The 14288-nt window shown below is 44.5% G+C and overlaps 1 protein-coding gene across 2 annotated transcripts in view; it reads left to right on the forward strand.

Annotated features, from left to right (window-relative positions):
* Positions 1–14288, forward strand: part of NSF (N-ethylmaleimide sensitive factor, vesicle fusing ATPase) — an 82167-nt gene that overhangs the window by 15201 nt on the left and 52678 nt on the right. For both annotated transcript variants that reach the window (XM_064472952.1, XM_064472951.1), the window contains exons 3-7: positions 3867–3966; positions 6694–6733; positions 12082–12248; positions 13433–13540; positions 14131–14206. In XM_064472952.1, the coding sequence (XP_064329022.1) occupies positions 3867–3966; positions 6694–6733; positions 12082–12248; positions 13433–13540; positions 14131–14206 (491 nt within the window). The remainder of the gene's footprint in view (positions 1–3866; positions 3967–6693; positions 6734–12081; positions 12249–13432; positions 13541–14130; positions 14207–14288) is intronic.

Consider the following 14288-nt stretch of genomic DNA (forward strand, 5'->3'; position numbering starts at 1 on the left):
AAACAAGTGCTGGAAACACCCAGGCAGCGAAGGGGACAACAGTCTGGGAGGAAGCCAGGGCAGGTTATCTCAAGGGCAATTTTTTTTTTAATGTTGAAAATTGACTAATTATTCTTAACTTTTATCCTGCCCTTTACATGGGAAGGCCATCCCGCGTATCTCGTGTTGGTTTAGTTATCTGAAGAGCCCTTGAGGAGCCTTGCTGAATAATTTACAGAGGTTTCCAAACATGCACCAGAGGAATATCTGCCCATATGGTTCAGATGCTCATGGGCTCCTTTGCGTAGATATATAAGTTATCCTCTCTGAAAAAAAGTTATGCTCTTTCTTCATGATCATAAAACCTAATGAATACACAGGTTAATATTATCTATTATAGTTTCTGTTGCTTTGCTCAGCCTGGCCAGCAGACCTACTAACCGGCAGTTTCCTGGGCCCGGTCTGGAGCCCGTCGTAAGAACTGGCGTCACAGCCATATTTTGGTTCTGATCGGTTCAGGCACGGCCTTACATGTGAGTTAGAGCCGCGGTTTCATCTGTCAGAGCTCTTGGGAGTTATCTGGCCCTGGTGACTCACTGTTCCTTTTGTTCATTTATAAGCAGAAGCTGTTAATGAGGTTTAGAATTCCCCCATGTGTCTCCATGAGCTCTCCAAGCTCCTTCCTGGTGAACATCAGTGTAGGAAAATGCATTTAGATTTTCCTGCTATTGCCTTATTTTGAACATTCTTAATACTTAGGTTGCTTACAGCCTGTTGGAGGCTGCCTGCCCCAGCTCTCTTTGAGAAGAAACTTGGTTGTTCCAGTGCCTTTTGCAGATTTTTCTCAAAGAACTTGTCAGGATTTGACCTTCCCTAATCTTCTCACCTGGCCAGAGATTTCCTCTCTCTTTGGGGGGTATTTTTTCTGTTTTTCCTCTTTCTTGTCTTCCTGGCATCCATTTGCCTGCTGTCAGGCTGTGCTATCTTTTTGATCTGCTGGAAACGTTTTTGGTGAATAGTGTGCTCCAATATAATAATTTTAATTTGTACCCCCCAAGTATTTTTACCAGGTATCTGCATTTTGCTGCTTTGAAGTGAAACCCAACAGTGGTGGAGTTTGTTTCTTCCTGCAGAGATGCAGCATTTGTACACGTTGAAGTTGTTGTGTTTCGAGCCAAACTTAATGCATGGCTCAGGATCCATCTCTGTCTTAAGAAGCTTTAATCTTAGGTCTTTTACTGTCTGATGAGCTGCTTCTGGTAGGGTATTATTTGTCATCAAGTGTATTCTTGGTGAGGTATTCCATTTTCGTAGCTGGAACTTGTATTTTGCCTACAGGCATGTTTGTCTAGCACTCTGCAACATAATACCTTGCTTTCCAGTTGGTTGTGTATTGATATTAATTTGAATTACTCAGGCTGATACACTCAGCACTGGAAACCTCCTGATTTCAGTCCCTGCTTCCTGAACAGCTTCTCTATTTTATCTGCTACTCAGTTTAAAATGAAACAGTCCTCAGAGCAACATTCAGTCTGAGAAGGATCGTGTCCCTTGGCCTGCTGGCAACGCTCTTCCTAATGCAGCCAGAGGTGGCATGGTGCTGGCTCACATTCAACTCATCTAGAAGGATCCCAGGTCTTTTTCTGCAAAGCCACTTTCCAGCCAGTTGGCCCCCAGCCTGTACTGGTGCATGGGATTATTCCTCCCCAGGTGGAGGACTTTGCATTTTCCTTTACTGAACTTGATGGGATTTCTGTCAGCCCATATATCCACCCTCTCAAAGTCCCTCTGAACGGCAGCACAGTTGGCAGGTGTGCCATCTGCAGACTGGCAAAGGGTGCACCCTGTCCCGTCATCCTGGTTTAAATGTTTTTTGCCACTAGTGAGCTGCCTGAAGCTGGGCTGCGTGCTGCTGAGCTGTGATCCTTCTGAGCCCGGCGGTTCACGGAGTTTTCAATCGGCTGCACTGCCTTGCTTACCTAGTCCGTATTTCACCTGTTTGTCTATAAGGATTGTGGTGCAAGGCAGTGTAGAGTGCATTGCTAATGTCGAGATAAACAAAATCCACTGCTCTCCCCTCGTCCTCAGAGCTTGCCATTTCATCCTAGAAGGCTATGATATTGGTCAGGCGTGATTTCCTTTGTAAATCCATGCTGACTGCTCCCAGTCACTTTCTTGTCCTTCGGTATGTTTGCCTTCCAGGATTAGTTGCTCCATCACTTTCCCAGGGACTAAGGTGAGGCTGACCAGCCTGTAGTTCCTTGGATCCTCCTTCTTGCCCTTCACACCCAAAGGAGTGACATCTGCTTTCTCCCAGTCCTCAGAAACCTTCCCGATCACCATGAAGCACCAGTAAACGTCTCGCTCTCCCTCTGTAAGATTTCTAGGGAGCCACACCACCTATAACAGGTGTTTGGATTTACGACTGGGGGAGGAGAAGATGGAAAAGGAAGGGTGCATGTCCCTGCAGCTGGAATTTTAGGCAGCTAATGGGTGATTTAGGGCCAGAACCAGTGAAGAGTCAACTCGCTGGTCCACCTGCCAGAGGAGGTACATATCGCTGTGTGGTACCTTTAAAATGCTTTCTTACCCTGCTATGCCACCAAGCGCTAGCAGTTCCTGGGAAGGTTTTGCAAGCTCCCCTGTCTGGGCTAAAGCTAGTCATGTCTAGTGTTTTTGGCTATGCAGGCCACACATTTCCTCTAGTCTCAAAAGGCCATATGTTCTTTCCTACCATGTGGCTGAAGCTGTTAAGCATACACGATATAGCCAATGTATGTGTGTGCAGCAGATCTGCTCTTGGATGGTGCTAGATTCACCGTGCATATGCAAATGAAAATATACAGAGCATGTGTGCATGCTGTACATTCGCTGCCAGGAGGGAGGATGGGCCTTGGCTGTTAGCATGGTTCTGACCATGGGGGAGAGGGGAGCACCACAGCCCCGTGAGTTGGTGACCTCATACACCCTATGGGCAGTTAAAGTAGAGGCACTTGTGAAGATGATGATGAGGTGGAACCTGATTCCGCCATTGCCTCTGTCACCAGCACACACAAATCCCGTCTTCCTTTTGTTTTGCTTTCTTATGCCAAAAAGAAGTCTGCCTGTCACATGATAAGAGCTATCAGGCATAGTCTGAGGATAACTATAAGCAGCTTTTTAGTATCTTTGTTCCTGACAGCTTAGCTTCTGAGAGTGACAGCCAGCCACATGCAACTGCTGCTGCCGTGTGTGCTCCTGACTGTTTGTATTATTCTGTTTTTATAACGGTGTTCCTGGTCATCAGGTGCTGTCTGAGTTCAAGTTCTCCTGGTCACTAGCAAACAGGAGGGACAGCCTCCCTCAGCACCTATGTGATTTTCCTTTTTGTACAGAAATCCCTTCCATTTTTTTCTGCGATCAAACTTCTAAACAATATACTAACATCCTTGTATAGGCTTTGCATCTGTTTCTTGTTGAAATCACAGCTGGGCTATACTGCTTGTATTGGGGTAAAGTATTGATGCTTTGGTGTTAGATGCTTGATGTGAAACCAGTGCTAAATTTCAGATACAGCAGCCTTGGTCTCTGCGGCTATAGTTTGGTTCTCTCATATTTGTATAGTGCGGTTCCTGAAGCAAAGGGCTATTGGTGGGGGAATGTAAACAGTAATTATTAGCACGATGTCTTGCAGTTGGGCTTCAAGATCACGTTATGTCTCTGAAGGTGATGGATTCCTGTGAAAGACTGCCGTGTACCTGCATCAGGGCGTAGGTCTAAAGCTTTTGTTTTTAACTTGGTAGGACCAGATATAAGCTGGCTTGTTTCTTTTGAATTTTCACAGCACTGGGAGCAATGCAAAATCACCCTGGGTATATATCAAAGTAAAATACTGTTCTCTCTTCTAGACATGTTGTTGTGAAGACTTCTTCCAACCACAAATACATTTTCACGCTGAGAACCCATCCCTCAGTTGTTCCTGGCAGCATCGCATTCAGCTTGCCTCAGGTACCATATGTTTTGACTTGGTGTTTTGCTGTACAATAAGCAAAATCTCTTTTGAAAACAGGATTGACGATAACTATTCTAATTGGAGGGAGATGTCCGTATAAATGTTGCTACGAATTTGATTTCTGACAGCAAAAATTCAAGGAGACTTTTACTATAGCTGAAGCAAACTTGCTTATATCACTTGGATCTGTTTTTAGTGCATGGTGGGATAAAAATACTAGAAAAGGTGTAATTCAGCCTTTTAAAAAAACATCAGAAACAAACTATTTCAAAAAGAAAAGCTCAGCAATGTCTGCTGTTCCGTGTGAATCTTTATTGTTCCCTGGTTTCCCTTGACTTTAAAGGGTTTTCTTTGCTATGTTGCTCTTTTAAAGACCTCCAGGAAAGTTTATTGACTATATTCAGTTTTTTTAGTATTTCTAGATGAAAAGTGCAGCGTAATGCATAAAATAGATTTAACTTGTCTCCTCTCTCTTAATTAAGTCAAGTTATCAAATGTTAAATGATGGGTAGAAAAAATAATTGATACAATTAACTTCTAAACATGAAAATTAATCTTGTAGCCTTTAACTGGCTTACACAGTTGTGTAACGTAAAACTGCAGTGGCTGTGGTCACGATGGAGTGCTATTGTGTTTTCCTGCTAGTGACTGACCTTGAACTGGAGTCTCTGCGCTGCAAACACAAATTTTTTTCCTCAGCAGATGACTTGGCATAGGCCCTAAAACTTTTTTGCTTTTTGATGTCTTGTTCAAATCCAGATTTGTCCGGATGAGTGGGTGAAGAGGATGTTATGTTAACCATATGCCTAGTTATGACTAGTGATGCCCGAACTGAAAACCAGTTAGCAGTAGAAGATATTTGTATTGCAGGGTTAAAGTAGATCCGTTCATGGTCTAGAGTTGATTTTTGTAGATTCCAGTAGCTATTTGCAGAGCTGGGAGAGCTCATCTGCTAAGGAATGAGGTAGGTTGCTTACCTCTAAAAAGTGCTGATGGCAGCAAGTGTTAGAGCTGCTGGTATAGGAATGCTTTGTCTGAGTATTCCTGGTGTTAGGATTTAATGTCCAGTATTTCCTGATGCCTTGGATAACTGCAACCAGCGTTACCCCAAATGTGTGTTTATCTCATGTATTCACGGTGGGGGGTATGTAATATGTGCTTAGGCTCTAAGACCTCCAAGAACATGTGTTGTGCATTCATTACACATATGAAGTCCTTCACCACCTTTATTCCGTAATAATCTTAACTCTTAGGCCTAAATAATGAAAGCTATGTAAAATTTAGTATACTGCAGAGCCCAAAAGGTGAATGGCCATGCAGTGGTGACAAACTTCTTAGCGGAAAGTACCCAAACGAGCATAGGAATTGAGCTGTATTTCTTGCCACAGAGAAGATCCTAACTTGTCTATCTAGCTGACCTGGGACAGCTTTCCTTCCTGTCCTGAAATTTGGTGATAGGCTTGATCTGGAGTTTAAGCAAAGCTGCCCAACATTCTTGAGCTGGTGGTCACCAGTGCCTGGTACTTCAGGTGAAGGTGAGTTTAGGGTGTCTTTTGCGGAAGAATTGGAGTGTCAAGGGGAGTGGGAGAATTCTTCTGGGCTTTGCAGGTAAAAGGCAGAAGCTGTGAAGCATGAGATTAAATATGGAAACGTAATTTGTTTTTACCTTCTTGGGAACACCAGTAAATACATAAAAAATTCCTGCCCTGGGCTTTGATTTCCAAAAGACTGATCCCTGTTTTGCCAAGAGAATTCTTTCCTTAAGCCTAGCTTCTGTCTTGAACCATAAACATATTGGAGAGGGAGTGTAGGGGGAAATTTTCGTTTTTAAAAAAAGGTCATTGTATTCCTTCTCCCAGACTTGTTCCATCCAGGTAAAAAGCCAAACATAAATGACCATAAATACAGCATTTCAAATGTGATCTTACCAGAGCTGTGTGTAATGATACTTATATATTTTTGTGATTCATGCCTCTCTAAGGCTTAGATATTTGAGAGGCTGTGAATACTGCATAGCCGGAGATGTGGATGGTAGATATGCACTAGCCAACCTGTAGCACAAAGCCATTGGAAAAATACCATTTTTGCAATTATCAAGCCAGAACTTTTGGCATAGCAAAGGTCATAGATTTTCCTGTCACATAATTGTTGAACCATTTCTTGCTTCTCATGCAGTTCTGTGCTGCACAAATCTTTTTAGAGGAATTTGAAGGGACCTAAATGATTTGAACAGTTCCATTCTTACTAGTTCTCTGAACAAGTTTTGTTTTAGGTAATTTTATAATTTAAAGCACATTCCAACTATTTCCTGCAACTAGTATATACATGTAAGCTTTTAAAATGATGATGGAGTGAATAGCAACCTTTCTTAACTTTTGTGTGGTCAGCACCTGAGCTTCGGTAGAAAATGAGGAGAATGATAAAAAGGCCTATCCAGTACGATAACTTCTGCCTCCAAGACAGTGGGATGACCAAATACGTAAAGGAGGTTGGACAGAACAACCTCCTGCGGTCAGAAAATTGAATTCTTAATAGAAATGATTCAGTGTTTTTGACTTGTTTTCTGTTAATTTGGGGGTCTTTGTAAGATCCCATTCTGCCCATTTTTGCTGCTTCTCTAAGGTTCTCGTGGGGCAGCCTGCTTTTCTGAGGGAGGGTGCTGACTTTGGGTGTTCATTCTACTGAAGGACGGGCTTTCTGAAGTATTTGCCTTCTTTTTACAGAGAAAATGGGCTGGACTTTCCATCGGACAAGAGATAGATGGTAAGTCAGACAGCAGTGTGATCATGACCTATGTTTATAACACCTCAATTCCATGTCTCCATACTGAAATGAAACTGAATTGGAAAATTTCAGATCTTCAGCCCTTCTTCAGGTGAGGCCCTCATTAGTGAAAGGGAGTTGCTCTTGTATCTGCAGCTGTCTGTCTCTTAATGTTTTCAAAACCTGGAGAACTATTTTGACTTCAGACATCTGCTAGCACATCAGCATAGCTCTGTATGGGACGTCAGTGTCCACCTGCAGATGTGAACATTTGATATATCCTGGATAGTCTGTTCTTGTGGCTTTGGAGAACACTTGTCAGCTAACAGAAAACAGCTGTTGTTGTTGAGGGTATTTTGGTATCTAAATCTGAGTGTTGAGAATGGGGAAGTTTTAGTGCTAAGAGTTGCCAGAAGCCAGCAGTGTGGTCGGGATAGCTGGATGGATGAGGTTTGTGAGTGGCACTGATGTTTTCACCAATAACAGACTAGAATATTCTGCAGTATGATGAAGGGAAAGGGAAGCCACCTTGAGTTTGTGCAAACGGAAGATGTGCATTCCAATTTCAAAGCTTAACTGAGACTGACAAGCCTTTGCCAGCGTTCAAAGAGGAGACTGATTTGCGAATGTATTGGATTTGTGGGGCAGGATTTTGGTAGCAGTGGGAGCTACAGGGGTGGATTCTGTGGAAGCCGCTAGAAGCTTCCCCCATGTCCGGCAGAGCCAATGGCTGCTGGCTCTGAGATGGACCCACAGCTGGCCAAGGCTGAGCCCATCAGCAATGGTGGTAGTGCCTCTGGGGTAATGTATTTAAGAAGTGGGGGCAAAACAGCCAGAGAGGAGTGAGAGTATGGAGGAACAACCCTGCAGACACCAAGGCCAGTGAAGAAGGAGGGGAGGAGGTGCTCCAGGCACCAGGGCAGAGATTCCCCTACAGCCCACGGTGCAAACCATGTGAGGCAGGCTGCCCCCCTGCAGCCATGGAGGTTCATTAGGCCACTGTTTTACTGTTTGAGGTGTTCACAGGGATTCCATGGAATTCTCCTCTCATTTGAGGGAGTGGGAGTGGGGAGGACTTAGGCTGAGAAGTGATCAGCTGTGGATGTGAGGTAGTGCTAGGAAAGTTTGCTCCTTGGCTGTTTGTTTTCTGAGCTCCTGTGGTCTCAGCAAGTCCATGGGCATGGATCAGTACTTCAGTGTGTGAAGTCTGATGACCTTGTGGATCTCTTTTTGTAGTGACAAGCTGGAGTGGGTCTGTTTGCCTCTCTACACAACTAGATACCTCACAGATCTTGCTTGGAAGCCATTTAATTTTGCTAGCTGATTGTGTTTTCTTTTGGTGGTGTTTTTTTTTTTTAAACTGAAGAATAACCTATAGTGAGGGGGGAGACCCATATATTAATTTGTTTCTCATCCTGGTTTGGTTGTTGATCAGTAACATGTGCCAGCTGGCTTACAAATAAATGCTTTTCTTAAAGTTATTTGGGGAAAGAAACACTAATATTCAGCATGATTAGCTGTTAGAGCAGATTTGTGATTGTACTTGTACTAGACCTTGCTATAAACTTACCGACTATGTGGGAACATGTATTAAGAAAAATAATGCAGTAATTTTATGCTGAGTGACTAAATGTCATATGACTCCTGCTGAGTATAAAGGATTTGTAAAGCTGTTCTACAGGTAGGGGGAAGTATTCATAAAACCAGTGATTTACCAGGGTTCTCTTTGTCTTGTTCCCCTAATAATGTGAAAACTATGTTTTAAATGTCAGTTTTAAATGTAGTCCACTCCTTAGTGGTACAGTGAACCTGAGTCCTGTTGGGCCCCTAACACTATGGTAAAGGCTTTCCAGGTGAGTGAATCTTGTAAGTTTGCCTTTGTGGAAAGGTTGAGTGCCTTGTGTGGATGCGGTTGTCTTGCCTTCAGTGCGGTTCAGCTTCATCAGCTCCTGTGTTCCAGCTGGAGACGTTCACCCGGGACTGGCTGCCTCAGCTGCATCCTCAGCACCAGGGGCCACTGCTACCTTCTCAGCCTGCCTCTCTGTTTCTAGGACGTTACAGGCTTTTGAAGCTGGTGGTGTATATTGCTTTCTGGGCTGCATTCCCAGCAGTGCATTGCTGTTCTCCTCTGTACCAGACATTCCCAGCACTCAGTCCTTGATGTAAAGATGACTCGTATTCAGTTGACACCTCAGTTCTGTGATGTGACCACATCCAGGGACTGATGTTCTTTCTGGAAGCTTTTGTTTGACAAAGCCCTGAGATAGGCAAGTAAAAAGAAGTAAGTGCCTGAAGTGACTGTAAGGTAAGAACAACTCGTGTTGTGCCCTTGTAGGACCAAAGTCCTCTCTTCATTAGTTATGGCTTATGTGATAATCCTGCTGCCCTGTCTCTTTTTGAAAGAACTAGTTGATTTAATAGATAAACCTCGATTCAGGAAGTGGTTTAGTGTTTCACCTTTATCCCTATTTCCTGGAAGATCTTTCTTTGACAGCTCATTTCTAGGTGGCCTGTTCTTATTCCAGGAAGGATGTTAAATGTACTTGCTGTGATGTCTTCTGGTACAAAGTCAGCAAAGGCAGGATCTCTTTATTCTCTTACCTTGAACAAATCATGTATCATAGCATGCTGGATGCTTGTTTTGATGTCACATTTTCCCAGGAGTCTGCAGGTTTATTCTGGAGCCATTCTACCTGCCAAGAGGCTTGATAGGAAATAGTAGGTTATGTCTGAAGTATATTTCCCATATTCACCTCCTACTGCTCTATCCTTAGCTGTGACTTCTGTATCAGATGAGACTTTCTTCTCTGGATTTAAAGCAAACCTATAATGTTCCGTAGTCATCTGGAGAAACATCCACTCCTGTCCTTTGCTGCAGTCTGGTTTGTGAAGTATTAGGTCTGTCTGCTTTGTGAGATCCTGTCCTTCTGATCAGTTGTGCTGAGGCAACATCCCTGAAGTAGTGGACCGTGTTCTTCTTTCTTTTCTATCCTCTTTCCTCCAGCGGCAACAGCCCTAAGTGGCTTCTTGTTTTTGACATGATGCAACTTGCAGATTCGGTGCAGTCGGCAGTGACTGTGAAATACCTTCCATGCCACTTTGCTTTCTGCCCCCTTTCAAGGGCTGTTCAATTGATTCTGCATTACTGAAGGTAGCCTGGGGCATGTTAGCATAGGCCCAGTGCACCTCTTGGCATCTCTGCATCAGAGATGAAGGGCAGCTGCTGCTGTAGAAGCCTGAGAGATTATAGCACTGCACTTGAATTTGTAGGTAGTCTAACTTTCCGCCACCTGATCTGGAGAAGAGCTAGTCAATCTGTTGCTACAGAAAATAGAGGGGATAAAGCCCCTCCCACTGTAAGGGAAGATCAGGTTCATGACCACCTGAGGAACCTGGACATACACAAGTCTATGAGACCTGGTGAGATGCATCCCAGAGTCCTGAGGGAACTGGCTAATGTAGTTGCCAAGCCACTCTCCATGATGTTTGAAAATTCATGGCACTCAGGTGAAGTCCCTGGGGACTGGAAGAAGGGAAACAGTGTGCCCGTCTTTAAAAAGGGTAGAAAGGAGAACCAAGGGAGCTACCATCCTGTCAGCCTCACCTCTGTGCCGGGGAAGATCATGGAACAGATCCTCCTAGAAGCCATATGGAGGACAGGGGGGTGATTTGAGGCAGCCAGCAGGGCTTCACCAAGGGCAAGCCCTGCCTGACCAACCTCGTGGCCTCCTCTGATGGAGTGACTGCATCAATGGACAAGGGAGGAGCTACAGATGTCATCTCTCTGGAATTCTGTAAGGTCTTTGATACGGTCCCCCACAGCATCCCTCTCTCTAAACTGGTGAGATAAGGGTTTGATGGGTGGACTGTTTGGTGGATAAGGAATGGGTTGGATGGCGGCATCCAGAGGGTCATGGTCAATGGCTTGATGTTGAGATGGAGACTTGTGATGAGTGGCGTCCTTCAAGGGTCTGTACTGGGACCAGAACTGTTTAATACCTGCATCAGTGACACAGATAGTGGGATCGAGGCACCCTCAGCAAGTTTGCAGGTGACACCAAGCTGAGCAGTGCAGTTGACACACCAGAAGGACGGGATGTCATCCAGAGAGACACGGAAAAGCTGGAGACGTGGGCCTGGGAGAACCTCATGAAGTTCAACAAGGCCAAGTGCAAGGTCCTGCACCTGGGTCGGGGCAACCCCTGATACCAATACAGGCTGGGGGATGGAGGAATGGAGAGCAGCGCTGTGGAGAGGGATGTGGGGGTACGGGGGGACGAAAAGCTGGACATAAGCAAGCAATATGCGCTCGCAGCCCAGACCCCCAGCAATGCCCTGGGCTGCATCTCCAGCAGCGCGGGCAGCAGGGCGAGGGAGGGTGTTCTGCCCCTCTGCTCTGCTCTGGTGAGACCCCCCTGCAGCGCTGCGCCCAGCTCGGGGCTCCTCAGCACAAGGACATGGAGCTGCTGGAGCGGGGCCAGAGGGGGCACAGAAATGCTCCGAGGGCTGGAGCCCCCCTGCTGCGAGGCCGGGCTGGGAGAGCTGGGGCTGTGCAGCTGGGGAAGGGAAGGCTGTGGGGAGACCTTATTGCGGCCCTTCAGTGCTTAAAGGGGGACCACAGGAAGGATGGGCGTGACCTCTTTAGCAAGGCCTGTTGTGACAGGACAAGGGGTGATGATTTTAAACTAAAGGAGGGTAGATTTGGGGTATAAGGAAAAAAATATCTACAATGAGGGTGGTGGAACACTAGCCCAGGTTGCCCAGAGGTTGTGGAGGCCCCATCCCTAGAGACATCCCAGGCCAGGCTGGACGGGGCTCTGAGCGACCTGATCTAGTTGAAGATGTCCCTGCTCACTGCAGGGGGTCGGATGGGATGGGCTCTAAAGGTCCCTTCCAACCCAAACCATTCTATGATTCTGTGAAAACCAGTTATGACCTCTCGTCATTGCTTTTATGGGCAAGACTACTCTTAATGCCTGCTCTTGGGCTTTCTGAAGACACGTCCTCCAAACCCTTACATGTAGATCTAGCTGTGTGTGTGAATCTGCTTTCATTGTCCTCACCCCCCACAGCTTGTATGGTTGTTGGGCTGTTTTAAAGGAGACTATTAGAGTTTTTAAAGAAATGCAGGGATTTTCAGTGGAGATACGCTTGCTGTATTTTTGATGTTGTGGTAGAACACGGATGTGAGAGAAAAAGGGTCTCTGTCAGAAATAATATATTCAATGTTATTAAGTACTCATTCTGAATGGAGGAATATGCATTATGAAACTTATAGTATGTTTGATATATTGTGTGAGGACCTTGCTGTTCTGAAATGTGCTGTTGTTTTGGTTTTTTTTTTACAGTTTCCTTATACACTTTCGACAAGGCGAAGCAGTGTATTGGCACAATGACAATTGAGATAGATTTTCTGCAGAAGAAGAACATTGACTCCAACCCCTACGACACAGACAAGATGGCCGCTGAATTCATCCAGCAGTTCAACAGCCAAGCCTTCTCCGTAGGCCAGCAGGTGTCCATTTTGTTTTTTAAGGCCAAAACGTTCTTAAGTAACATGCGCGTGCTTGTACTACAGGGATGTAGAATACCGAAGAATGCCTAGGTACTGGCTCTGTGCTGCAAAGAACAGCTGATGGGTATAAATTGTTTATTGTGTGAGCGGTTTCTTTATGAGAAGTTGAACCATCATAACTTTGAGAGCATGAGCAGAGTGGTTTAAAATCTGCCTTTTCCTTAACTCAAGAAATCCTTCTGTGTGAAGGAAAATCCCAAGGCTCGAGAGCTGGGTTCTCTCTCTGATGTGGCCTGGCTGGATATAAGCATGGCAGCTCCTGGAATCTTTTGAGAAGCAACTTTTGTCTTCCTTCTGTATAAGAACAAAATGAACACCAGTTCTAATTAATTCTCATCAGCACCTTTCAAGTGCAGTGTATTTTTTTGTAACACTTATTGCTACTCTGTGGACTCCAGTAGTAAAATAGGTATGAAACATTTGACGTAAGGATTTCTGAAAGCTGAAGTCCCTATAATTGAGCCTTCTCAGCTCTGCAGCAGATGGGCTTCTGGCCCTGTGAACATCTGCGATAGCCTCTGGTTTGCCACGTTCTCAGGACAGGTCAAGGTCTGTCTCTCATCATAGTTCACAACTTGCAGGGTCTGAATCTTAAGCCAGTTGCAAATATAATCTTGGAGGAGGGCAGTTGTGCAGAGACAGCCTGCTTTTCTACAGGATGGACCCTACTTTTCATGATATTTGTTCTGCCTCTCACTACTGTAGCACTATTTTTGAGGTATCCTTGCCAAACTGAAGTATGAAAGATCAAAAAGGTTTGAGCTAAATTGTTCTCTTGCCTAAAACCAATATTTAAAGTGAGTGGAAAATGTCAAGAGATGATATAGAACATTTAGCTGGGGAGAAAAGGGTGGGAAAGAGAAGCTTTTCTTGGAAAGAATTTTTCTTTGAATTTTTCTGCTTGACTTCATGTTCTGCTACTTTTGATCTGTTACCCTTAAGAACAGGACATGAAAAAGACATGTTCAGTATCCCAGACCTTTACAGGATAAAAACTGCATGGAATTTGTAGGGTGGTAAACTTAGTCTTCAGGCCTCTTTCTCTTCAAATCTCAGTAGTCTTGTCAAAATCCTTTTTAGCTTTTTAATCAGTTAAAATCCCCTTCTGTTTTTCCTTTCAACAGCTTGTGTTCAGCTTTAATGACAAACTTTTTGGCCTGCTGGTAAAGGACATGGAAGCTATGGACCCCAGCATTCTCAAAGGAGAGTCTGGAGCAAGCAAAAAGCAGAAGGTGGGCTCGCAGAATTTGTGTTCATTCCCTAGCGACCGCAGAGGTTCAAGTACTGATCAGAACTTGCTACAAGGAAGGATTTGTTACGTGCATTTGGAAAAGTTGCACATTGGTTTCATCTGGCTGTGTTTTGCCTCAGAGAAGATAAGGAGCATTGTTTTCAGTTTAATGCGGTCTCCTGTGCTTGTGTAGTTGGGAGCTTAGAGCTGCACCCACTAAATTGCTAATTCATGGAAACATCCTCTTGAGCCTTTTTGTCTTCTAGATATGCTCAGTTTTGATTGTTTCCTTCTGTAGAAAGGGCATGATTTTATTTTCTTCTTCACTTGATAGATCTTGCTCAAATAAAATTGTTGGTTTTAAACTAAACAAATAACTTTAAAAAGCCAATGAATTATACCTAATGAGCGCCTGCTTTCAGTGATGACAGTTTTGGAGGAGGTGTTGGTGTTTCATGTTCTTCCGAATGACTTCCAAGGTGGAGCTTTTGCTGCTGTTTCTTGTCTTCTGAGATGTGCTTGGAGATGCCTAAGGAGCAATGTGAAGTTGAGCCTAATAGCTTACTGTAATTGTTTCCTTCCCTTTTGCAGATTGAGGTTGGTTTGGTTCTTGGAAACAGCCAAGTTGCCTTTGAAAAAGCTGAGAACTCCTCTCTCAATCTGATTGGTAAGTGCCACTGTATCCAAAGAGATAAATAACGCTTGAAGTTTGCTGCTTTTCAGACCTCAGAGACTCGTGCTCCTCAAAG

The sequence above is a fragment of the Phalacrocorax carbo genome, chromosome 25 (assembly GCF_963921805.1).
Source record: "Phalacrocorax carbo chromosome 25, bPhaCar2.1, whole genome shotgun sequence".
Taxonomy (NCBI): Eukaryota; Metazoa; Chordata; class Aves; order Suliformes; family Phalacrocoracidae; genus Phalacrocorax; species Phalacrocorax carbo.